The 27793-nt window shown below is 36.6% G+C and overlaps 2 protein-coding genes across 2 annotated transcripts; both read left to right on the forward strand.

Moving 5' to 3' along the window:
* The first annotated feature begins 1166 nt into the window (after positions 1-1166).
* On the forward strand, positions 1167-16996 carry LOC125220255 (subtilisin-like protease). The gene is made up of 5 exons (XM_048122414.2): positions 1167-3285; positions 4741-4827; positions 7554-7813; positions 8889-8968; positions 16618-16996. Exons 1-5 carry the CDS (start codon positions 1167-1169, stop codon positions 16994-16996), a joined length of 2925 nt encoding a protein of 974 aa, XP_047978371.2.
* Positions 16997-21050: 4054 nt separating this feature from the next.
* On the forward strand, positions 21051-25864 carry LOC125222474 (uncharacterized). The gene is made up of 10 exons (XM_048125113.2): positions 21051-21599; positions 21690-21827; positions 23026-23214; positions 23540-23677; positions 23769-23890; positions 23986-24118; positions 24211-24340; positions 24419-24498; positions 24944-25075; positions 25250-25864. Exons 1-10 carry the CDS (start codon positions 21144-21146, stop codon positions 25475-25477), a joined length of 1746 nt encoding a protein of 581 aa, XP_047981070.1. The 5' UTR covers positions 21051-21143; the 3' UTR covers positions 25478-25864.
* The last annotated feature ends 1929 nt before the right edge of the window (positions 25865-27793 follow it).

The raw sequence follows: 27793 nt of genomic DNA on the forward strand, positions 1-27793 counted from the left end.
GCGGCCGCACAGGGGCAGGAGGTTGCCCACAACTAGGCTCCATGTCCTCAACCCGATACTCCTCGGTGCCGAAGAACGGATCGAACTCAGAGTCGGAGACGAAAGTGGATCCCACAGATCCAGGCGTCTCAACCCGGTAGTCTTCGTGGCCGGGCCACTGGGCGCCGCGGCCGCCGCTTCCTCCTCCAAACATCGGCATATCGTCGTCGACATTATTCGGGCTCGGGTATTGACTCGGATCCATTGTTGGAAGTGTGGATATTGAGAGAATATAGAAGAGAAAGTGAAAGGTTTGGTGTGTGAAAAGTGAAGAAAATGGAGTATTTATAGTGGTTTAAATTAGGGTTAAATAATTATAAAAAAAAAATATGGCTCGGGCTCGGGCTCGGGCGCGGCTCTGCAATGGGCGCCCGAGCTCACGCCCGATCGGTCGGGCTCGGGATCGGGCGCGACCGAGGGCTGCAATGGATGCCCGACCGCGCCCGAGCCCGATCTCGGCCGATCGGGCGCGCGATCGGGCATCCATTGTGGATGCTCTTACATTCTAACATAGTAACATTTATATTCAAGTAAAAATATAATTAACATTCCAAATCCTCCAAAGAAATTGCATTTGCTGTTTTTGCTTCAATTTAATGCACACATTATATATCGTACTCCCTATTTAAAATAATTAATTAGTTAAGTTTAATTATGTATTGAATTTTTATTTCATATAGTACTAATATAGTATCAAAATAATGCATTGAACAAGAGATAATTGTCTATTAAAATGGGATATATGGGGAGTACATTTTTTCTCAGAAATAGCATTAGGTTATCATGTTCAATAAAGCTAACTTTGGCGTATATGGGAAATAAGCAATAAAAGTCATACCATGCGTATTTGACTTTTAAACGATCGTTATCTACGGAAAAAAACTTATTACATCAAACAAAAATGCAAATGGGATCTTCTTAATCAGAATCTAAATAAATTCAAAACAACCGAAATGATTAATTCATATGCAATCATAATAAACCCCAAATTTCATGATTAATTCAAATGCAAGCATAATAAGACCCAAATTTCGGCAATTTACCACTTCACCGTCACAAATTTATGAGTTAACTAGTAGTATATAAATCAATAAATGATAAACAAAGAAAATAACACACATTTAACAATGGCATTTGCTTGGTGTGTAGCTCTCATTTGCATAGTCTATTTTAACCAAGTAATAAGCGCTAATCAAACCACCTTACAAACATATATCGTCCATGTAGAGTCGCTACAACTCACCGATCTCGGTTCTTTTTTGGAGGCGCCGCGCATCTTGCATCGCTACCGCAACGTGCTCACGGGTTTCGCCGCGAAGCTATCGGCCGACGACTTAGAAGCGCTTCGCGGCATCAAAGGTTTCATCTCCGCGCGGCCCGAGCAAGTGTATGAGCTCCACACCACCCACTCCCCCAATTTCTTAGGCCTCAACCAAAATGTAGGATTTTGGAAGGGATCCAACTACGGCAAAGGCGTGATAATCGGGTTGCTCGACACCGGAATCACGGCGGGCCACCCCTCGTTCCACGACCAAGGGGTCCCGCCCCCGCCCGCCAAGTGGAAGGGCAAGTGCCAGTTTGGCCCCAAGGGGTGCAATAACAAGCTGATCGGGGCAAGGGGCTTTGACGGCCGCGTGCCTGCGGACGAGTTAGGCCACGGCACGCACACGTCAGGCACGGCCGGGGGCAATTTCGTCCGCGGCGCGGCCATCTTCGGCAACGCCAACGGCACAGCGGCCGGCATTGCCCCTCTTGCACATGTTGCCATGTACAGAGTATGCAGCCCCGATAGCTGCACCGAGAGCAGCGTCCTTGCAGGACTCGAGGCCGCCATCGAAGACGGCGTCGATGTCCTGTCGCTGTCGCTGGGAGGGGATTCAGCCCCCTTCTACCGCGACAGCATCGCCATCGGCGCGTTCAGGGCCACGGAGAAGGGGATCTCCGTGGTCTGCTCGGCCGGGAACAGCGGCCCGGACCCCCGCTCCCTGTCGAACGAGGCCCCGTGGATCCTCACCGTTGGCGCCTCCACGATGGACAGGAAACTAACTGCCACCGTCGTCCTCGGCAACGGCGTCGAATTCGACGGAGAATCGGCGCATGGTTTCCCTCCCACAAGTGAAGCGGAAATCTTTTACAACAATCCAACACTCTGCGCGGAAGAAGAGTTGAAGAGTTATGGTGTGAAAGGAAAGATAGTAGTGTGTGACGAAGGGCTTATTACAAGAATAAGTAAAGGGGAGGCTGTGAAGAAGGCCGGCGGCGTGGGGATGATACTCATAAACGGCATCTCTCCAGCCTACACGCTTTCCGCGGAAAGGCATGTTCTCCCGGCATCACACATCAGCTACGCCGACGCAATCGAATTGAAATCATATCTTAATTCCACCAAACACCCCAAAGCCAAAATCATATACAAAGGAACCCAAATTGGGAAACAAATCCAAGCACCAGCGATGACATCTTTCTCATCCAGAGGCCCCAGCATTGCAAGCCCCGGAATCCTGAAACCCGACATCACCGGTCCCGGAAACAACATCCTCGCCGCCTGGAACGCCTCCATCGACGACGACACCACCACGTCCGGCTTCAACATGATCTCGGGGACCTCAATGTCGTGCCCGCATCTCAGCGGCGTGGCGGCGCTGCTGAAGAGCGCGCACCCAGAATGGTCCCCGACGGCCATAAAGTCGGCCATCATGACCACCGCGGACCGGGTGGACCGCGGGGGGAAGCCTATCAGCGACCAGAGGCTTCTCCCCGCGGACGTGTTTGCCACTGGGGCAGGGCATGTCAACCCCACCAAGGCCAATGATCCCGGGCTTATCTACGACATCCGACCAGACGACTACATCCCCTACTTGTGCGGGTTGAATTTCAGCAACGCACAAGTGGGCGCTGTTGTGCATCGCAGAGTGGATTGCGAGAGAGAATCGAGCATTCGAGAGGCGCAGCTCAACTACCCGTCGTTCTCGATCAAACTTGGATCAACGGCGCAGAAGTATACAAGAACTGTTACCAACGTTGGGAGAGCCAAGTCTGTGTACAAAGTGAGCGTGGCTGCTCCTGCCGGTGTGGATGTGAAGGTCAAACCGGGTAAGCTTCGATTTAAGAAGGTGGGTCAGAAATTGAGGTACAGTGTGATGTTTAGGCGGTCGGGGAGTGGGGGAGCCGATAATAAAATAGTTCAAGGAGAGATTAAATGGAGGTCGGGCAAACATTCTGTTAGAAGCCCTGTTGCAGTTATATTTGGATGATATGCTACATACCTTATACGAGTCTCTTATGTGAGAACCGCTCTCGTTCGATACATGTTTAACATTGTTCATTTTTATTTATATATTTACTTTGATTCTAATGCATTGAAAAATGTTATTGAAATTTTTAATTTCACAAAATTTATAAAAATCAAAGCTCGATTTGCTCGTTTCTCTATAATTTTCTTTTCCTTCATCAACACTTTATAGTTTATACCATGTGAAATAATTCTAAATATTTACAGATGACAATACTCATAAATTTGAAAACACCAAGCGCAAATAAAAGAAAATTAAACAAACAAATATTCACCGAATTCGTCATATTCTTCTAAGTTCAAAAAATTATGAAAAATAATAATATGGGTGAAGTCTTGCATTGTTGCTTGATTCGAGTGCATAACTAGGGTCTAGCCGTCTAGGGATGTAAATTGGTTACCCGATTAAAAAAACTCAAAATTTTGGCACCCGATACCCGCATCCAATATTCCATCGGATACCCAAAATGGTGTATGAGTTCGAGTATTATAGACAAAAATTTATGTGATGGAAGAAGTATGGCGGTTTTAGTTTAAAATATTCACTTTATTAACAAAAGTTGTAGTAATATTCACTAGAGCATTTTTTTATTGAAGCAATAATTATAATAATACAAGCAATTACATAATTTTACACGTATCATTTTTCGGTTTCGATTTCACGTATAATTTTAATGAAGTGGGAGTCTCGATTTCATGGATAAAAAGAATCATAAATGGATTCGTGAGATAAAAATATAATACTGAATTAGGTAAATTAAAATAAAAGTAATTGATACAATCGATTATCGAGGAATGAAACTGTTTAGGTCGTATTTACAATCACTGGTCGTTCTCTTGGAAAAGGAACTGCTATGAGATTAGATGACGAAATATTGACGAAAGCACATCAATATGTATTGTTCAATTATGAGGCCGTAAGACCATATATTGAGTAAGTTATCTTGCCTACTTTTATTTATCGTAATATATGTAATTTTTTGTTTGAAAAGGTTTATGGTATAATTTCAGGCAATATCGGGCAATAGTTGAACAATCTAATCCTCGTGTAGCACGCCATCAGCGGGAACGCATCCACATTGAAAGCTTTCCTGATTGGTATGCTCAATATGTAAGTTATATACTCCAAAAATGTAGTAATGGTGAATATACTGTTGCTTTTTTTTATTAATTTAACTTCTTTCAATAGGTCGAAAGGTTAATCATCCATGGAAAAACTCCTAACATTAAGAGATTTGAAATTAGTTGCTCGCCGCCTAATTTTATCGAAGTGAAATATAAAAAGTATATTGCAAATGGTTTTAGGTTTCACACGAAAGATTTGGAGAGTACGAAGAAAACACAAAATTGTGGGGTCCGTGTAAAAGCCACAACGTCAAGTTTTTCAAGTACTAGAGATCAAAATCCAATGTTAAGTGAGTTGGACTATTATGGAATTCTAACAGATATCATTGAGCTAGATTATGGCAGTGGACGTCGAGTTGTATTGTTTGACTGTTGATGCACTTTTTATTAGCACTAAAAATACCTGCAAGTATACATGGTGGATCTAGTATAGCTAAAGGTCAGTACCGGGATATCGAACACGGGGAATATAATTGCTACTGGCTATCATGTACTAAGCGTCAAATACTATCTAGAGAAACAAAAGTTTCGGTGTGAAATTTATAAAACTAGACATAAAGTAAAACAATAAAAGCAAAGAAGATAGAATTAGGCAAATAGAGGAATTTCAAGGATAATGATTTCACTAACTCTTTAGTTATTCTAATTAGTTCTACGTTCATCCGACTCAAGTTTTACCACGATTTTTCCCTATCATGCATCAATACTCATGTCACAATTATTGTATGAACACATAAGATAAACCAATCAAAGCTATCACCGATCAAAGATTGACAATAATCAAGATAACGGCCAATTAGTCGAACAAAAGTTCAAGAAAAATCAAGTGGAAACGAGTTCTGAACATTAAACATAAAAAGAACTACTTAAAAGTCAAATACTATCAAACCTCAAAATTCTATTGTTTAGCAATCCATAGACAGATGAACTAAAATAATAATTAAAGTACGAGACATGAAATAAACAAACAAAACCCAAGGATGAATCTTGAAGTCTTCATGCTCCTCTTGCCTTGCTTCAATCTCCAAGAATGATGGAAGAATTAGGTTATGGAGTAGAGAAAGAGGATGGAGGGTGAGCCATGAAGGCTCCCCTTTTGGGGGCTATGGAAAGGTTGAATTCTATGAATGAGGTTATGGGGTATATATAGGCTTTAGAAATATTTAAATTTGGTAATAAGTTTCCTCCAAGCATTAGGAAAGATGTAATTTCCGTTACCCATAGTAGAAGGAAAAGATTTGGCTTCACAAGATAATATATTATTTCCTTCTTCAAATTTCCGCTTAGACTGCAGCTGGCAGCTTTGCGCGACTTTGGTAGAACGGTCATAAATCTCTCCATAGAACTCCGATTGAAATGATTCTATTACCATCTTGACTCTCTTTTCAAGACGAAGAGAATGGTGTGTAGAACGCCCTGATTGGAATTTAGGATTGCTGGAAAATTGAGTTTGAAGACAGCTGTCGCGCGCCGCGTTTTTGTGGCGGGCCGCCGCGCCTTGGCCGGCGGTCGCCGCGCGTAGTCCAGAAGCTTTTGACTCTTTGTGGCGGTCGCCACGCACTTCCCGGAGGTCTCCGGGCGTGTCTTTGTCAGCCTATGAGCTCCGGCGGTCGCTGGACGCCAAGCTCCAAATTTCCTACTTTCGCGTTTTGACTCCCTTTTTAGGCTCAAATATGCACATTTCTCACAAAACATGTCAAAATACCAAAATCGATAAAATATGCAAATAATGGACATGTAATGCAACTTTGACCTTAAAAACGGGTCAAATAATGGCCTTAAAACCTTGCAAAATCCGAGTGTATCAACTGTGAATGGGTGTCAAAAGGTAAACGACTGAAGACGGATGTTGATGGATTTACATTAGCCAATTTGTCAAATGTGAAACACCACAATGAACAATTTATTCTGGCATCCCAAGCTGAGCAAGTTTTCTATATTGAGACCTACCTTTGATTCTTGCAAGGTGAGTTTTTTCAATGAAATTATTTTCAAAACGAACGATGTAATATATTCACGGGAATGATAATCTATTGTTGCTAACATAGATTATATGTTTTAATCATATACTGTAGGTTTCAATTGAATTTTATTATGCGATGTGATCAAGTTTAAAGTAATTTTTGTTTTACTCCCCAAGTATTTGATGAAATGATCTCAAGTTTCAATATATCATTTTACCAGCTATTGTCTTTACTTACTTTCACTCCAATGTATGTAGTTACATATGGCTTCTAAAGGAGGGAAGCAGATTAAAAAAAAGTGCTCGTTAACAGGAGGAAAGGAATATGTCAGCTCAAAGGTTTACATCTAGTGAAGGTAAAAAAAAAAGCTCGGCTTCTAGGTGATAGTAGGGAAGGAAAATCATTTTATTTTTCGATTAAATAGTGAAACTAAATAGAATCTGATGGATTTATTCTAACAACAATATAACATCCAGATTCAAATAATTCCACCCCTAAACGCCATTTTTGCTGCATTGTAATCTCAATAATCTCATGAAAGAATTATTAAATTCTAAATTTTCTTCCTATTTTTAGGTACTTTATCTAGTTAAATTCTAAACCCGTCATATTAGGATTTAGTAGATCCATTGCTATCTCTTGTAGTGGTTAACTTGAGAGGCCTTTCACCATTAACTAAGTTTCAATAATAGACTTATAATCACCACTCATCCGTTCCAATGATATAATATAATATTTTATTTTGGATGTCTCAAAAATATATTACATGTTAAGAACTTCATTCTAGACTAGTAATTTTTGTAATCCTTGTGAAAATTTAAATCAGCTAGATTAAGTTGATCTTTTTTGTTTAGCGTACTATACTGTTAGGTAGTTAACATATATTTTTAATATAAATTGTTATAATGATTAGCAGGGTTTATAACTAAGAAAACAATGAGCAGAAATAAAGAAGTTGTGAATATGGTCACATATTCAAACCATATCCATAGGAGTGTGCCACCATTGCCAAATTAGGATATAAGTGTTGATATCGAAGAAGAAGAAGAGGATGGTAATGGGCAATCACACACTCTAATAAGCTCCTTAATCTTTCGGAGAATAGACTAATCATATATTTTTTGTGCTTAAAGGTAGTTCATCGGGACATGAAACTATTGGAAAGAAAAGCAGAGGCCCTACCTATATGTCAGATATTTGGGGCTGCCCTCCAAACCTACCACTCATTTCTGTCGAGTATAATGAGTTTGGTCAGCCTATAGGTGGTGAAAAGAGCAAGCTTTGCCATTTCTTAGGTTCAATTGCAAGAAATGGCAGATATTGTCCATTAGATGTTAATAATTGGCGTGCCATGCCGAAGGGGAAAAAAGATGGCATGCTCAAATTCGTAAAGGTAATAAAATTTCAAAAGAGTGTAGTTTATTTAATTTATCATGCTCTTTAATCCTTCTATGCTTTTGGACTAAGTTAGATTTTTAGTTTACTACATTTGTTAAGCATTTGTTATGTTATTTAACATGTGGCTTACGTTTTGACATGCATTGACCTGACTTTTTAATGCTCACTTTTCATGGTAATCCTATTATCACATATATTTAGTGCTTAATACTTGCTGTGAAGCTGTGTGTGTTCTTGCGTGTGGTTTAAATCATTGGATCTAGTTTTGCTAAAGAGTACTTTTTTGAACAGATTATCACACTATATTATTCTCAATTCTTAATTATTATTTAAGTTCTATTTTACTTAACTCTTAAAATTAATAAGATCTATTTTTTATTCTAGACCATTGGCAATTATATATACATAGTTATAACAATAATGTATGTCATTATCTAATACACGATTCACTATCCCTATCATTGCTGAGAAATGGGTTCTGGCCTCCATCGGAGTTAAATGGAAAAGTTGGGGCATTATTTGAAAACAAGGTATTGGGCTGTCGTACCTATCGAGCATTAAATAAGGATGAAAAAGTTTTAGAAGATCAATGGATCAATTGTCTTGCTTACTGGAGAACGGAAAATGCAAAGGTTTATTCTAGTTTTTCTCTATGTAATGATATTTCATTTAAGCTATGAATCTAATCATTTTGATTTTTGACTTGCTATTAGAATATAAGTAAGAGAAACCAAAAAGCTCGAGCAAAGAAGTTAATGAATCAAAGAACAGGAAAGACGTCATTTGCACAAGTTAAAGAAAAATTAATAATGTTTTCTTTTTTCTATGTTTAATTTCATCATTATTTTTATGGCATATTAGTATCCTAACAATATACATATTCCTAGACAAAGGAACACGGATGATGCCCAACTCGTGTTCAACTTTTTAGTTCCTGTTTTGTTCCTTCGAGTGGAAACACGAGTGATGACGTATCAACTAAAATTGTATGTTTCATTACATTTTCTCATTGTATGGAATATATTATGCAATTTCATTGTGTACATTCATTCTTATAATTTTGTGAACAGGAAGCAATGGTCGACGTAGTAATCAACTTCCCAAAGGTGCCAAAGATCAAAGGACAAACCAGGTCATGTAAGGAAGATGGGTAAGGGAGTGTGTCCCACATACGAGTGGAATGGAACACCAAGAAGCACATCGGACCGTTTGCTAATAGAGTATAAAGATAAAATTGCATAACCAGAAGCCATGGTTGCGGCAAAACAAAGACCTCAAGCTTCGCAAGCAAACGTAAGGCGGCGAGATGTGACAAATTCTGAATCTCTCTCATCACAGGCTACGACTCAAGCTGATCTGGTATCTTTGTTTTTTTTCTATAGTTTTGAAATATATTACATATTAAAAATAGTTATTAATCTATTTATTTTCTTGGAGGTTGGGACATATGTTTCAATAAGGAGTTTTCTCACCTAAAAAATTGTTGCTAAGGGATATATTCATAGCATCGATCCAACTACAAGAGTTGGCGGACAAATGTTAGGATTGAATTGGTGTGAGATATGTGTCGTAGCCGTGATTGAACCCAAGGAGCAATTGATCAAGCCCTATGATAACTTTCAAGAGCTTTCCCAAATACTTGGTTATATGATTGTTTGGCCTATAGCTGTGGTATATTTTATCATTTATAACTTATAATTAACAAATGCATTTCAGTTTGATTCATAATTCACATCCGTCCTATACATGCAGGTGACACCCACTGAGTGACATCCATTGGACGTTTATATTTCTCGATCCACATTTAGATGGCAGGTACTCTAAATTTGATTAGTAATTATATTGTTTGATATACTTGGCTTGATTTATACTACAGTGGACATTTGCATTCTCTTTGTGTGTAGACTTACTATTATTGCATTCAATTTCAATTGGATATTTGTATTTTAATTCACTAGATAAGAGCTCTACATGTATTGTTTTTGCCTGGCCTTTGTATGCAGATATTACAGTATACTATTTTCTGTAGTTATTTTATAGATTTGCATTAGTGCCTATGATTAGTTTTCAGTTCTTATAATATATATTCTAATGGATGGTGACACAACGGTGAAAAAAGTGAGAACAAATGCATTGTTTATTTGGTCTAATAACCCTCTTTAAATCTTCAATTTAGTCACATCTATGAAACTTTGATAATCCTGATTCTTTGCCTTATGTTATTGACACACTTGGATTTTGCATGGTTTTAGAGGGTAGTTTTGTATGAATCTAACCATATTCTATCTATTATTAGACGTGTTTGTATCTACTTCTCTATTATGTTGGTATTTTGACCATTTGTGAAGAATGTGTAGAAAAATGTACAAAATATGTGGATATGCAGTAGCTCTGGTTCGAGACAGTTTTATGGAGATTTTGATGTTCGACTAGTCCATAAAGCATACCATTGTATTCGTCTTTGAAAGAGCTTTGCGTGGATATCCTAAACGTTTCAATCGGAGTTTGGTAGAAGAAGTTATGGCTGTTTTTTTACAAAGACTGCGCAGAGTAGTGACATAGCTGGCGACCCGCCGGGTTCGTGTGTAGACGAACCTGACGACCCGCCAGTAAAACACGGGAAAAATGCCGTAGGCAGCTGGCGACTTCGTCCAACAGTTTATTTCGCGCCCAAAGTCAACCCTGGGTATATATATACCTAGGGAACGCCTCCTACATCATTCTACACACCTCCTACCCCAAAAATACTAGTTTTTCACCTAGAAATAAGAGAAGAATGAGCAGAGGACGAGTATTCATCGCAAGATTGAAGACGAGGCCTCCAATCCGCCCAATCCAATCCTAGAAGTTCATATTTTAGTTTTATTTTTGTTGTTTTTGACTTTTGTGATAAACATGAGTAGCTAAATCCTCTGTAGAGTTCTACGGGAGAGATACAATGATTCTTATGTTTAATTGATTTCCTTTTTCTATGCCTTGGCTCATGTAGTTGTGTTGCTTTCTTTTGTGCTTGTACATTTATTTGACTGATCACTTTATAAATGCATGTGGATTTTACTACAAGAATTGAGAAGTGAGTAGTTTAATTTGAAAGACAAGGAATTGACGTCTTTGTCAATATAATCGAGAGATTTGAGCCTTTGAATGAAGCTAAGTATCATAAGAGCTATTAGGAGTTGTTGCCTTAGTTCTAGGAAGGAGTCTTCGATTCTAGGTAGCAATCTACAAATTATATGCTTCGAGAAAAGATATAGTTTTACCTTTGTGATAGCTTAATTAGGGGTGGCAAATCGTGCGTATTGTGTCGTTATCATGTCGACACGATAACAACAAACACGAACACGGCCAGGGGCGGAGCCACGGTGGGGGAGGGGGGCCCTTGGGCCCCTCACCCATTTTTAGGATTACTATATATATATTTGTATGCAGTGTTTAACATATAAACAACATAGTGCAGTTGGTCTAATTTTCAGTCACTTGCTTCCGCTGTGCTGGGTTCTAATCTCTCCAGCACCATTTTTCATATTTAATATATGCTCCTTCCATTTTTGAATCATCATTTAGTAAGGTTTATGCTTGTAGTTCATTTGCTTTTCTTTCTTCTCAGTATTTTTGTTTACTTTCTCATATTCATTTATACCTATAGTACATTTTCTTACATTAGAAATTTTTGTTAATTCTTTTTAATCTGTAATTTTGTATAAATCATTTTAAATTGTAATAGTAAGAGATGGTTTTTAAAATTTAAGAGTAGAAAATAATTTTTTGACTATAAATATTTTAAATATTAGTACATATACTATTAATAAAATCAATTTCAATGTTATTTCCTTTATTATAAAAAATTTGGAATAATAACTCTTTGATCTAATAAATATATAAAATCATACTATTTCATTAGTAAAATTGATATTATATTCTAAAAAAATGCATCATCCATTTTTCACGCTTGGCTTTTTATATTGCTTATGTCTGAGTTGTTTTCGTGTCATTAGCACTGAAAACAATCAACAAATTTTAATGCTCGTTTGGGCTCCCCACAGTAAAATTTCTGGCTCCGCCACTGAACACGACCCGTTAAGAAAACTCCAAACACGAACACGAACACGACCCGCTACCCTCAGACACGAACACGACACGAACCCATTAACGACACGAACAACTTCGGGTCAACACGACACGATAACAACACATATATGACACGACACAATAACGACACTATAATAATTATATTATAATATATAAACATTATTTATAATATTAAATTTTAAATTTTAATTTTAAAATTTTAAAATTTTAAAATAAATAAAATAATAATAATAATAATATAATATATTAATCTTATTTCTTAATGTGTAACACGAACACGACACGAAATTTTCGTGTCCTTATCGTGTCGACACGGTAAAGACACGAACCCAATAAGCTCTGACACATACCCATTAATTTCGTGCGGGTTCGTTTCGTGTTATCGTGTCGTGCCAAAAATTGTCAGCCCCAAGCTTAATAACCCTTGAGACCCTTTGTTGGCATAGTTTGGAATTTAGTTGAGCATAGGATAGTTCTTATCGATCCTGTAGGATTCTACCTTCCTCATCTTTAATCTACATCCATTATCTTTTACCTGCTTTCAACTCTCTAGGTTGTTTCCAATTGTTTCAATTATTGTTTTTGTCACACCTCAACCCTTATGACGTATGCACTTACTATAAATAAATTCAATATTGAAAATAAATAATCCACACGTATTGTAAATAAAACGCACATATTATATAATTTCAAAAACCAATATTTATCAAGTACATATTTCAAAACATTATGAACAGTAGTGGACCATCACACCACTCTATATACTATACATTTATCTATATTTAAAAAATTATGAGAAGGAGAAGGTTGTCCAAAACGCATCAGCCACCGACCCTGATAACATGTGGAGTTCCTATGACCCATGTCAATCAAAAACTTTACTAATATCTTATTCATGAAAAATATTAGTGGTTTATATGAGCCACAACTCAGTGCATATAAATTTTCACCTTTAATTTCACATCCCAAAAAAATCAAACACATTCTTTAACCAATATATATAACAATAACCAACAAATATTAAAATTAATTCCATATACATATGCATATGCCACTCTGTTCAGTTTATTATTCTGTGACAAATAAAGTCTGGTATCTGCCCGGAATTCCTCTATGACCCGAAGGTCCCTCTGTAATTGGACTCATAGGTCCATCTATGACCCGAAGGTCCCTCTAAAATTTCAGATCCATTGCAAAGCTGTCACAGATCCTCTTTAATCACATGATTCATGTACTTTCAAAACCACATGTAACATATATCAATGTCATCAACTATATATCTATATTATATTCAATCAAATAATTCCAACATAATATATAAAACATATCCATACAAATTTCACACCATATGATTTAATTACTCATTGAAATCCAACAATTAGCAATCACTCAAATATCACATATAAAATTAAAAGTGTGATTTATACATATCTGACGACAACAAGTAATCAAACACCCGAATTCTCTTTTTTATCTGCAACTTTGTATAGCAGGAGGGGTCAAAAACTATTTTTCATTCTTTTTTTCTTCCCTTAATTTTATTTCTTTCTAATTCCTCTATTCTCTCCCTCCCTTTTTGTTTCACTACGCAAATATATATGTAGACGAGTTCTCAAAGTCGGTTAAGCCGACAATGGTTACATTTTCTATACTATTTATGTAATTTCAGATCCTTATAATGACATGTCCTGCATGCAACATATATAAGAAATTAAGTTAACACGTATAGTACATATCCCAAAAAAAATATACCATCACTTTTCTACTTTTACTAATAACTTACGTGTATGCATATATTTCTTCACAAAAATACTCTCAAGCATACACACACTTTATTACACATACATATACTAATACACGTGTAGAAGAGTGATCAATTGCTAACTCATCATTTAATTATTAACCTCAATTAATTTAAGACTACATGATTTTAAAAAACGTGTGGTCTACAATTTGCCACGTGTAATTTTCGTTTTTATTACTTAAATCGAAAAAAATTTAAAAAAAACGCCAAATTAGGATTTTGGATGAAAATGTCAATATAGTGTTTCGAAAATATCAACACAATGCTTTGAGAATGTCAACACAAATTTAGGATTGACATTGTATATGCTTTATATTACATATTATCTTAATTGTATTGCCATTAGCCTATATATGAAAAATACGAAAATTCTAGATTTTTTTTTTCAAATTTTGACGTCGGAACATATGCATGTAGTATATCGTTGGAATCCTTATAAAATTATCTTTAATTTGATATATGTTATATGAATTTAAAGTTTTGGGATTTCTTTTAAAAGTTAGTTATAACTAACTTGACATTAATACCCTATTGAATTTTATTGGAATTAATCCTATAGCCTTATTGACGTTTTTTTTTGATTGTATTGACATTTTGTGGTTAATGATCTAGGCCTTTAATTTGAATATATAATAGCTATTATTGAGTTGTAGTTAGCAATTAAACATTGAGTTAGAAATATAACACTCTCCTACACTACACGTGTGTGTGTGTGTGTGTATATATATATATAATAGTTTCATGCACACACATTCACATTATTTTATATGCATACACCTAAATTAATTAACTATTTAATACTTAAGGTTACATATATTGATATAATATTTATTATTTAAATAACATTATATAAAAAATGCAATAATAAAAATATTTTAATATGCAAAATGATGCATGTTTTGGATCATGGATGTCACAGTTTTTACTTAGCTTTCAAGTAGATTTAGAAAACCAAAACTTTTCGATTCTTCTAGATACTAGTTAAGATTGGTTCATGGTACTTAGGTTAACACTCATGGTCTCTGTAGATACCATACTCTTACTTACTATTTGCTACAGTAGCCCCGTACACTTGTAGGTATATTTGTGTTTAAAATAAGTTGAGTCAGTTATGACATTAATATTTGGACCTCAGTTATTAGTACTACTACTATTTATGCACGTAGGTTTTTGGTGTAAGATCATTATGACATTGGATTTTTGCTATTTAAATTTAGCATTTTATTTGAATTAGTTGTTTATAAAAAATTTGTTGGATAGTTAATAGCAATTTAATATGATTTTTTTACATTGAAAGTGGAAATGTAGTTATATATTTAATAAATATGTAAATATAAAAATTTAAAGGATTAAATGTAATTTTTATAAATATTTATAGGATGAAAATACAAATTACGGCAATCTGTAGGTCAAAAGTATAAATCAAATATATATAGGTGGGGAGTTGTAATAATATATATACGTGGGGGTTAATTTGTAAATTCTCGTGCATTTGTATAGTGTAGTTTAAAAGAATAGTTTATGAAACTATACATTATGATGACAAGAATTTTTCTTGACACTTTTTGTGTAACGACCCACAAATTTATGATATTATTATTATTAAAATTTTTATTAAACTTAGCTTCATTATGATCAACTCTAAATTAGTGTAGTTAGGATATAATAAACATCCCCTCTCGTATCGAATAATCGACCGTCGTGCTGGTTAGGAATCAGCACAAGGCATACATGAGAAGTTACAAGGTAAAAGAATAAATTCAAATAAAAGTTTATAATGTCCGGTACACATGCGGGGAGTTCAAAATCTAATCTATTACAATGGAGTGACATGCAAATCACGGACAGCTATCTCACACAGTCGCGCCGCAACTCGAGGGAGCTTGATACGTCCACACGATTGTAAAATGCTATTCAATGAGAAATCCCTGCATGAAGAAAATAGGTTAGAAGGAAGAGAAATCATTATTAACGTATTGTAGAGAAAAAAGCCGAAATAAGAGAATTTCAAGGGACTAGAGAGAGAAATGAGATCAAAAGTAGATATTATAAAATCTTTGAGAATTTTCAAAGGCTGCAACCGGAGATGTGTAATAAATGCACATGATCAAAATCTACGGTGGCAACTATACTCATTCCTTCACAGCATTAAATGCAAATCTTTATTTAAGATTTTGCAAATAAAAGAAAGATACACCTCCACTCACAAGAATTTATTTACGTATCAAATATCTGTCATAACATAATCACTATAGGATTTTTGATAAGAAAGCCTACTGATATGCAATTATGAAACTAGTAAACCTATCCAACTTCTCCCCCTTATCACATATATATATATACCTCAAACTTTCCATTTACAGCCACCCATCACTATCATACCCCAAACATTTTCCACATAGCAACAACTTTCAGGAGACATAAGGAATAACAGTAGGTGTTCCAGATCAGCCAAGTCGTACCAACACTTTCTGGTCGTACCAACACTTTCTGCTTCCTACCTACTAAGGTAATCTCCAAACCTTTTTACCTTCTTTAATGCACATACATTCACACTTGAAACCTAGGACTTTAATAGATGCATTAGTCAACACCAGGATCCACATGACTCCTTATAACAAATATTTAGAACCTCAGACTAATGGAACATAAGGACTAAGAGTCTTAAAACAACTAACTAAAGCATAAACTGGAACTCATCTCTAGGAAGTGATCTGCCAAATCTCCTCTAGCAAGCTTCGACACTCCGTCGCTGATAATGACACCTTCACACAAAAATCCCTCACTAAAGTCGAAATGTTTACGAATTTATATAGTCAAATACCATAAATACCCGATTTTTTAAGCGAAGAAAAAAATAAAAAAAAATCTAGATAAGATAAGGGAAAGAACTCTTTCTGCTGGAGGACGGCGAACGGTGTAGGTAGGCGTAGGGCCGAGAGGGGCAGCGATGGCGTAGATTATGGCCGAGCCACCACCGGTGCATGCACCGTGGCGGCGGCGGAAATCCCGAGAGAGGAGATCTGGGGTTGTGGCGACGGTGGCAAATCGGGGAGGAGGGGGAAGATCCGGAGGCAGCGGCGGACGGCGGTGCTGGCGGGCGTGATGGTGGCCCGGCGCGCGCGCAGCGACAGCAGCGGCGATGGTGGTGTGAGCGTGGTCGAGAGAAAGAGAGAAGAAACGAGAGTGAGAGGGCCGCCGCCGGCGACGGCGGCGGACAGCGATGCTGAAAATGGTGGTGGTGACGGCGGAAGTGAGAAGAAGAGGGAGCCGCTCATTGTGTGAGGAGAATTAGGGATTTAGTGGTGAAGGAGGTTAGGTGTGATTGTTTATATGTGGGTCTTTTCTTTTATTTATTTGGACTATAGAATAATAAAACACCCCAACCCATCCCACAGAATAAGTTAAGTTCTAGTAAAGTGATTAGAAGCCCATTTTCGAAAATTTATTTAATTAGGCTCCAGTTTTTCTTAAAAGAGATCTTGGCCTACCTTTGGAGATAACTCTTTTCGGAAGAAATATTAACCTTTCATCAGCCTATGTTAAGTTTTAATTAATATTTTGTTGCATATTAACTAATTAGTGTAGTTCCCTCTTCTGGCGAAAGGAGAAAAAAAAAGAGACAGGGAGAGAAATTTGAATTTAATATCAGTAAACTAACATGTACTGAATTGATGCATTTGTGGAATTTAAAAGAAGGAATAAATAGTGTTAAGTGCATCCTTAGATTGCTACATCTTTTTATTTGAAATTTAAAATAGCCCAGCATTTATTTTCTTCTTTCATAAAAAAAAAGGGGGGGGGAACTTACAAGGAGTATAACACCGAGTAGCAAGGAGTTAACACCTAAAAATCTTGAAGACGTACAAGGTGAACTTTTCTATCCTACATACTAATGTGGATAAAAATAAAGTTATTTTCAAATGATTGTGAAAACTCGAACTCATGTTCGTTGCTCTTTTTTTCAAATAATATTGTCTTGCCATAAATGTTTTGTATGATGCCTATCTGTTGTTTATTTTGGCGTGAGGCCAAGTGATTTGTGAATCGAATTCGGGTCCAAGTAAGGGTGGTGTCCCTACTCGGACTAGTGTACACAGGAGACCTATGGCCAGAGGGCAGGTCCGGTGACCGAGGAAGGTGGCCACCTTCCCGGCACAAGAATGTTGATGTGACCGTGAGAGAACACCATCTCTACGGCACAAGATGATCAGATATGGCTAAGTACAGGAAAAGGGCCCAAATGTGAATATTTTTAGTAAGCTCGGATCTTTTCAATAAAACCCCGAGTGTTACTGTGATAATGGTTTGACAATAATTTTTAAATGTATATGTGTATGTTTCGGCAATGTGTTCACTGAGTACTTTTGTACTCAGCCCTGCATGTATTTCTAAATGTGCAGGTTGAGCAGTGGCAGGGTGAAGTGAGTGATGTTGATCCACCAAGAATAAACTCTCGGAGGTTCATGTCTCCAAACATGGAACCGAGTTCTTTTGCTTCCGCGGTGCCTTTTTAAAGGCAACGTTTCTCCTATCTAAGACTCTGATATATTCTATTTTGTTTAAGACCTCGTTAATTTGAATAGAACAATCGCTCGAGTCTACACGTTGTGTTAAGTACCGTTTCCTCCATTTCATATTGGATATTAAATCGTCAACTGTCTTTTACTTTTGTTATTTCCCCCACTTCTTTCCCCCTCTTCTTCTATCCCCCCCTTAGTCACGGTCCCCCAAGCTAGATCATCCTTAATCAGCTACGGACGTGACATTTTGAATGTAATAAAGAAGGATTTATCTTTGCACTTTGCTTGTTATCACACTTTTTTTCCTTACACGTGCAATAAGTGTCATTACACCTAAAGTGTCAAGATAATAGTTTTCTAGTTGCATTTATACATGTCATAATATGTGGATTTTCTAGTAGTGGCTCACCATTATAACTCATTAAACACTAATAATAATAATAATGTGGTTTCATTACCCTGTAACACTACTTTAACTACCTTTTTTTCTCTTTTTTCTTACTTTACCAATTGTACATTCATATTCGTGTCATTTCAAATGCACATATTTTTATTGGACAAATAGAGTACATTTATACAAAGACCTAATAAACAAAAATTTGTAGAAGAACTAAGAGCATGCACAACGGCAGCTCTTGACGTAAAGCAACTCGTGTCGTCGGCACGGCCAAGTGGGAGCTCGCCGTTGTGCTCATGCCGACGGCATTCCGAAACAACCATCAACTATAACCCCAAAAGAACTAGATTCCGTAAACAACACAGAGGAAGAATGAAAGGAATATCTTATCGAGGTAATCATATGTGTTGGGCGTAACGCCCCCTCGCGGTTGGGGTCGATTTAATACTTTTTTTAAAAAAAAAATTAATTCATAAAAAATCGGAAAAAAAATCAATTTATTCCCAAACTTCCCAAAATAGAACTGTTTATGACCGTCTTTTTTTATAAAAAAATTATTTATTTCTATTTTTTTAATCTCAAATTCATCGAAATCTTTTATAAATACCCTAATTTATCACCTAATTTTTCACATCAAACCAAACTATCTTTCAAATATTTTTTCAATGGGCCAAACCAAGCGAGATGAAGGGGATTAGACGGGTCAAACCAAATTTCCCCCGATTCTTCCACAACTATTTTATTTGGAATGTTGCACGTCGCTACAGTGGCCGACCCTTCTCGTATGTCACCATCATAACGAGCGACACATCAACAAACAATTGCACTCCTCATGTTTCATTTGAACATGCCTTCACGCCACTGTCGTCGTCGCCAGAAGAGTAACTTTATACTCTTTTTTCACAATGATTTGAAATTATATAATTTTTAATGTGCTTTTTAATTTTTAGGATTTAAATTATGAAAGTTTTAATTTTTTTAGGAATTTGTAATGCCAATTTTGGGTTTATTAATGGAGTTTTATTATTAGTGAAATGTTTTTAGTAATTGTAGTTTAAATTGAATAATAAAATAGTATTATTCATGAATAGTAAATAGCATGCTCTTGGGGAAAGATAAGAGCATGGTAGTGGGTGTCGTGACTTAGCTATGACTTAGCTAAAAGTAGAGAATAAAATATGAATAAAAGTGGGGTCAGACCCATGAACAGTGAAGAGCATGCTCTCTATGGAGAGCGTTGTTGTGCATGCTCTAATGAAACCAAATGTATTCCAAAGGTCTGAAGATGTGTTTTATTCCCTCCTTCAACCATTCAAAGAGCCCGTTTGACTCGACATGAGTTTTAAGAAAATTGTTTGACTTTATGAAGAAAAGTAAAGGGAGAAAATTAGTGGAATGTGAAACCTGGTTTTAGTATATTAGTTTTATAATGTATTTTAGTGAAAAAAATTAGTGGAATGTGAAGTCCGCATAATAAAAGTGGAATAAAATAAATAGTTCTATAATGATGGAAATTTAAAATAACAAAATGATTTTTAAAGGGATATTGGCACCTAATATCATGGAACTTTTAAAAAGTTGGGTTTTCCCACGAACTTTGAAATTAGCAAATAATATCACAAACTTTACCCCGAGTTTGTTATTTCCCACCAATGAAAAAATTCTGGCAAATAATATCATGATACTGATTTTTTTTGTAATTTCTCGACAACAACTTCAAGAGTTTCAAGATTTTCAATCTTTGAGAATAGTTTTTCTTAAAGCGCATCCTTCAAATTTGTTCTTCAATCTATTAATATAGTCCGAATTTTTTCACTGGTGGGAAATAACAAACTATGGGTAAAGTTCGTGATATTATTTGTCAATTTCAAAGTTCGTGGAAAAAATCCAACTTCTTTAAAGTGCCATAATATTAGGTGACAGTATCCCTTTTTCAAATGGTGAATGAATAGAGTACTACCTCCGTCCCGCTAATAGTTAGAGTCGAGATAAAGTAAAGTAAATATGATAATAATGTATATACGATTCTCTTCTAAATTATTCTCTATCTTACTTTACTTTCTCTTCACTTTAACTATTTATTATCATTTTCGCCAAACAATGGCAAAAAAGAAACGCCTCACTTGTAATGAGAACGGGGGGAGTATTATTTAAAAATCCACAATTCCATTTTACATGTAAATTGTAACTGAAAAGATAAAAATCAATGCCTCGAGATATTCTCCATAATTAAAATTATCAAAGTGAAATAGATAAAATTGGAATGATATCCAGGAAATTGCGCAGAACTTTCTAATTATTAGCCAAAATAAGTAGGTGAGTGAGTTTAGGGATCTGACTTCTGACTACTACGATCCACGTTTGGATATTCAACTGTGGCAATATCGTAATTAGATAGAACAGAGAGCCCAATTAAAGCCAACCACCATTATTTACTCAGACTCTTCTCATTTCCATTCTCCGATCCGCCACCGTCTGATTTCCCTCAATTCGATCGCCTCTCTCTCTACCAATGGAAGAAGACAAATCATTCTCCGAGCCAATCAGCCACTCCGACGACACCAACCACGGCTGGCAGAAGGTCACCGCCAAGAGGCAGCGGAAAAATCAGAACAACAAAGCCGCCGCCGATTCCTCCAAGCTGCCTAACGGATCCGCAATCGCGCCGGATAAAAACAGCGTTTTCAAGGGCTTGGAGAAGCACGCCGAGGACCGCCGCCGGAAATTGGAGGCGCAGCGCGCCGCCGCGGTTTATGATGACGACGACGACAATGTGAGATCGAGGAATAATCGCCGACGGGATGAGGACGAAGACGATCTCAGCAGCGATGCTGATGTTAAGAGCAATGCGGTGGAGGTGAAGAAGAAGGAGAAGCAGAAGAAGGTTAAGAAGCCTAAAGTTACTGTGGCCGAGGCTGCAGCTAAGATCGATGCCGATGACCTCGTCGCCTTTCTTTCTAGCGTTTCGGTATTTTTCTGCTCTTATTGGATCTGATTGTGTTTTCAGTTTTATTGGATTTTAGAAAAATTGACTATTTTTTTTGTGTGTATGTGATAGGAATCCTATGAAGGGCAGCAGGATATTCAGTTGATGAGGTTTGCAGATTACTTTGGGCGAGCATTTTCTGCCGTCAGCGCTGCGCAGTTCCCGTGGCTTAAGTTGTTCAGGGAGTCTCCCGTGGCGAAGATTGCCGATGTGAGTTGGTCAGGGTTTTATATTATGTGTTTTTATTATCAGTTATGCTTGAAATTCGGAGTCTTGAGACAGTCAGATGGTTTAAAAAAAGATAATACTAGCATACATTGCATGCAGCCATAAGTATGTATTCTGGTCCAATTAATTGACATATCTTTGTGGAGCTTGAAAGCAAATGCATTTGTTAACTTACAGGCTGAAAATTCGAAATTTGAGAATCATCCTGTTTTTATCACTTATATGTTAAATTGTACTATCATAGACGGAGCCAGAATTAAGAATATTCATTTGATTTTGATGACAAAGAGATCTTTAATGGCTGTATCTGCTATTTGAATTTTCAGTGCTATCATTTTCTCTTGGTTGATCTGAAAAGACTGGACCTTGTAATTGTATCATAAATGGAGAAGGGTTGATTTCCACCCCTGTCGTGGACAGAGCCACAATTTAGAATCTTCATTCGCTTAGATAACAAAGAGGTCTTCAATGGCTGTATCTTGAATTTTCAGTGCTACCATTTTTCTCTTCGTTCATCTAAAAAAACTGGAATTTGTAATTTTAGATGTACTCATTTATATGTTTAATCAGTTATGAATCTAATGCTTGGTTAAAGAATCTATTTCTATTTTCACTAATTTTTATTTTTCATTGGTGTTAGACCAAACCATGTTAGTCATGTTGATATTATACACTTGCATTTTGTAACAGTTAACTCTCTCTATTGCTGTGTGAGGGCCAGCTTGGTCATTTATAGTCCAGCATTTTTACTTGTTCATGGGTTTGCTAAGAGGACTTGTTCAGCTGTTCAATATGGTTGAAAGTTGTACCCTTTTGCAAGCAGTTGTTTGTGTCAAGGGCATGCTTGCATACTCTGTTTATGCTATTTTTTTTCTTCTTCTACTAGGATGATTTGAACCCTAAACCCTAAACCCTGCTTATATAAAAAAATTTCTGGTGGAAGGATTCAGGTGCTTTATTGAAAATTTATTTAAGCTTGTATGATGATATTCCTTTAATCACCATATCATTATTTATAATTCCTTAATTTGGTATTCCTAAGATCTTAATGATAGTATCATTTACTTGTGCTCAATGTGTTTTTATGGGCTTTTATGAATGTTTTGAGGATATAACGGATTACAGCCTTACAGGAGCCTACTAATTTTTATCTCCTCCTCCTCCAATTTTCTGCAAGCAGGTCCCGGTTTCTTACATCTCTGAAGCTGTTTACAAGGCATCAGTTGACTGGATCAATCAACGTTCTTATGAGGCACTAGGAACCTTTGTGGTCTGGTCATTAGATAGCATTCTGGCAGACTTCGCTGCTCAACAATCTGGGAATAAGGTTTCAAAGAAAGGAGTGAATGCAACATCTTCAAAGTCTCAGGTAAACTTAAAAAACTTTTTGTTGATTGCTAGAGCAACAATTTACTGAAGACTGTTTTGGCATCTCCATCCTGTATTAAATATCTAGTTTGCCTGGGATATTTTCTGGACATTGATACATTTAGTTTTCTGACCTTCTATGCATTTATACGTGCAAGCTTGGTTTTCAATTTATGATTATGCCTGTATTAGAATTTCAGGATAATTGTACTGGTAGTATCATTTTATGTCTTGTCACCTTACCTATGCTATGCAGATTATCATCAATTCAGCAGTTTTTCTCTTATCATATAGCCTGTCTATTTACGATATATTTGATATTTCAGGTTGCTATATTTTTGGTTCTAGGAATGGTATTACGCCGGAAACCCGATGTACTGATTAATCTGTTACCAACATTAAGAGAAAACTCGAAATATCAAGGGCAAGATAAGCTGCCAGTTCTAATATGGATGACAGTGCAGGTCAGTTGTTAAATAGTTATCCAGTTAAAAATGCTTTTGTCATTGTCTCCTGTGGTTCCATATTCCAAACTGAAATGGACCCTTTTTGTAGGCAAGCCAAATAGATATATCTGTTGGATTGTATCTGTGGTCACATCTGATTTTGCCAATACTTGGAGGCAAATCTGGATCTAATCCACATACTAGGGACTTGGTTTTGCAGTTAGTAGAAAGGTGTGAATCTTGAATACCCTCTCAACACTTACAGCTTATGTTGCTTCACTCTGATTTATTTTTCAAGTGATAACATCCACATGTCTGTATATCAGAATTGTAGCTGCACCTAAAGCTCGTAGCATATTAGTAAACAATGCTGTTAGAAAGGGTGAGCGCCTAATGCCACCTGTTGCTCTTGACCTGTTGTTACGTGTAACATTTCCTGCACCTCATGCCCGAGTTAAGGTAATAGAACTTACTCCGGAACTTTTTCCATAATAAATTAGTTGTTGGGTTGTGTTATCTTGTCATGTTTTTTGATAATTTCTGTGTAATAGGCTACTGAACGATTTGAGGCAGTCTACCCACTTTTAAAAGATGTTGCTCTTGCTGGTTCACCTGGAAGCAAAGCAATGAAGCAAGTGTCACTCCAGATACAATCTTTAATTGTGAAAACAGCTGGAGAAGGTAGAACTACTTTATGAATGTGTTACTGAGAGGTAATTAAGAATCTATGAAGAGGATTGACGAAATAGTGCTTTGTAGGAGTTCCTGCACTATCCGAGGAAGCAAGTAGCATCTTTATATGGTGTTTGAGGCAGAATCCTGATTGTTTCAAGCAGTGGGTAAGACTTAATTGCTTTTAAGGATTCTAATATACTCATGCAAGACTTAAGCTAGAAACTCACCGCAACAATGTTATACTCCCTCTGTCCAAGCTACTTACACCATATTCAATTTCGGGCTGTCCCAAGCTACTTGCACCATTCCCTTTTCTGCAAAAACTTTATTCTCCCTCCTGCTTTATTCTCTTCCATACTTTATTCTCTCTCCACTTGGCCTTTAACCATCAACTTCTTTTTCTTAAATCCTGTGCCCAAAAGAAATGCCTCAAATAGCTTGGGACGGAGGGAGTATGAGATAGTTTATCTTTTCTTGGAAACATGTTCTTACAGGGTTTCTTCCTTTACCATGCCCTCAATTTCCTTTGATTGTATGCTAACCACTTATATATTTTCCTCGCACTGGGCAGAGACCTGAGTCACTGATTCTACAATTTGATTTTCTCAGGAGAAGATTTATGATGATAATATAGAGGCTAGTGTTGCTGCCTTGAGGAAACTTGGTGAGAATTGGAAGGAGTTTTCTTCAAAACAATCTTCTCTTCAAGTCAGGGATACGTTGAAGAGTTTCATGCAAAAGGTTTGCAACACATTTATCTTCTGCTGAGCTGTTTTGACTTGTTATGTTTATGTGTGAGCCTTCTCAAGTTAGTCCAAATGTAATTTCTTTGACTTAGTCAAGACATTCATTGCATACGTCATTGACTAGGAAGCTGAAAGGTGTCTATCTTATTTCTATTGCTTCAATTTACAGAATGAGAAAGCCTTAAATGGCGGAGCTGATGCTAAACGCCAAACTTCATTCAAAGATGCTGATAAATACTGTAAGATAGTATCTGGAAAGCTTTCCAGTGGGCATGGCTGCTTGAAAGCTACGTTCTTTACTCTTACGGTGCTGGCTGTGGGTGCTGCCGTTGTGTTCCCAAACACTGATGAATGGGACTTCAACAAATTGCTTGCTGAAGCCCAGAAATCATTCTGATCAAACTTTTACTCCTTACTCTGAGTTGGATATATAGATTTTCTGGATCTCCCAGGTTAAAACTAATTCAAGGTGGGCAAAATAAAGTGGCGGGAGAGAGAGAGAGAGAGAGAGAGAGAGAGAGGTGTTTGTGCAATAGCAAGCCTGATGATGAGTTTTACGAAAATATAATATTCGGCGTGTAAAAGAGGGAAAGTTTGATTTGAACATATGGACTAATTTTAGTTTTGTTTCCTGGCTAGAGTTAGAGATATAGTCCTTGATGTAATCAGCACTAATCTCAGCTGTTTGCTTCATGAGCACACAGAAACCATATACTTTCCTTTTCTCCCTTTTTGGATAGAGATTTTATTCAAGTGTTTATCCAGAAGTGAGCGTTTTTTCTTCTTTTTGTGCTTATTTTGTTTCTTGCTCGATTTTTTAGCCGTGAGAGGCGAACTATGCTTTTGAATGTGGCTTCGAAGATGTAGAGAGCTCATTGGTCTTGAATTTGTTATGCTACAAATTTGTGTATGGGCAATGTTATATTTTGATTTGAACTAGTATGTGTATGAATTAGGTTTAGTAGACCTAATTTCGAAGAATGCATTTATAAACAGGAAGCGAGCAGTGTTGTATATCTAGACTAATTTTGTGGCATTGTAATTAGGTGGTGGTTGCACCCAATCCATATTGGTAGGTAGGTTGTGCAAAGCTCTGGTTTTGTTCTGATAGTACTAGTATTTTCACTCTGTAAAACACTTTTTTTTTTGTTTTTTGGGAACTACTCCCTCCGTCCGCGAATAGAAGTCCCGTTTTTCCATTTTGGTCCGTCCACGAATAGGAGTCCCGGTTCATAATTACTATAAATGGTAAAGAGGTCCCACATTCCACCAACTCATTCTACTCACATATCATTTAAAACTAATATATACAAGTGGGACCCCTATTCCACTAACTTTCTTCCACTTACTTTTCTTAACATTTCTTAAAATCCGCACCAATAAAAAATGTGACTCCTATTGTTGGACGGGGGGAGTATTCTATAGTTGTACTTCTGTTGATAGTGAAATTAAATCAAACATATTAGCTGGGGTGGGCCGATCTGTTTTAGGAAGAATAAATCTACTTTTTTGTATTCATGTTCATGGCATGTGGGGTAGTAGGAATCTTGAACATGCAGAGGAATAAAATGAAAAGGTGTTTCTAAGCTTGTTATAGTTTAAGCAAAGTAAATTCTTTCCTTATTCTTGTGGCTCAAGTTATCTAATTGATTGAAATTCTGGACTCCAGTTTGCGCATTAAAGACTTATGAACACTACTATGTTCATACGAAGAATATTATCATCACACAAATAACACACAAAAGTAATGATCTATAAATAGACACCAACAAAACAAAATGTAATGGCCAAGGGGGAATATCTGTAGAAACTATACGTATTAAGATTTAAAAATAAAAATCATGGGAAAATTATAAATTATTGAAAGTTAATATATTTACTAACCTTATACTCCCTCCGTTCCTTATTAATAGAGACATTTTTATTCGGTACGGAGTTTAAGTATAGTGTGTTAAATGGATGGTGAAAAAAGTAAGAGAAAATAAAGTAACAGAGATGAAGAGAGAAAAAGTAAAAGTAAAAGGAAGGATTACTTTTTGGCAAAATAGAAACGATTCAATTAACTTGTAACTTCCCAAAATATAAAAGACTCTATTAACATGGAACAAATAAAGTATTAAAATATGTTGAATGATGCCTGAAATGGTAAAATATGAAATATGACGAAGGAAAGTATGTCCTTCTGAATTTTTGTGTCGGTGCTGTTGATTTTCGCCATGAGTCAGTTGACAGTCGTTCGGTACGACTCCTCCAGTAAATCGTTGGAGTGTTTTTCAATGATTGCTAGTAGATGCCGAATCGAGACTTGTGCATTTTCTTCTTACTATAAATTTCATTGTGGTCGGTATTGACATGTAGGATGAGACGTTGTCTATATTCTCATCCGATTAATAAGTTCTTTAAAAGATCCATCGAACTATGGAGTGAATGAGTTGACATTGTATGGAGAATGGGTAGTAAAGATACATGTCGATTGTGTTGAAGGACAGTGTACAAGTAGTGACATTTTCCTTTGGAATTATGATTAAGAATGGTTTAGGATAGTAGATACTCCGAAGTAGGATAGCTGACATTTATAAAATGTAGTACTATGTGCAAACAAAAGAGTTTGCGATGTGTCAGATACTCCAAAATCGTTGATGTAAAAAGCAGTAAAAAATCGCACATTCTATATCACAATGTAAACCACTTTTACAGAAACAACTAGAAGGTA

The sequence above is a fragment of the Salvia hispanica genome, chromosome 1, assembly GCF_029641045.1.
Source record: "Salvia hispanica isolate PSC_SH4W2 chromosome 1, Shi_PSC_v1, whole genome shotgun sequence".
In the NCBI taxonomy this organism is placed as follows: Eukaryota; Viridiplantae; Streptophyta; class Magnoliopsida; order Lamiales; family Lamiaceae; genus Salvia; species Salvia hispanica.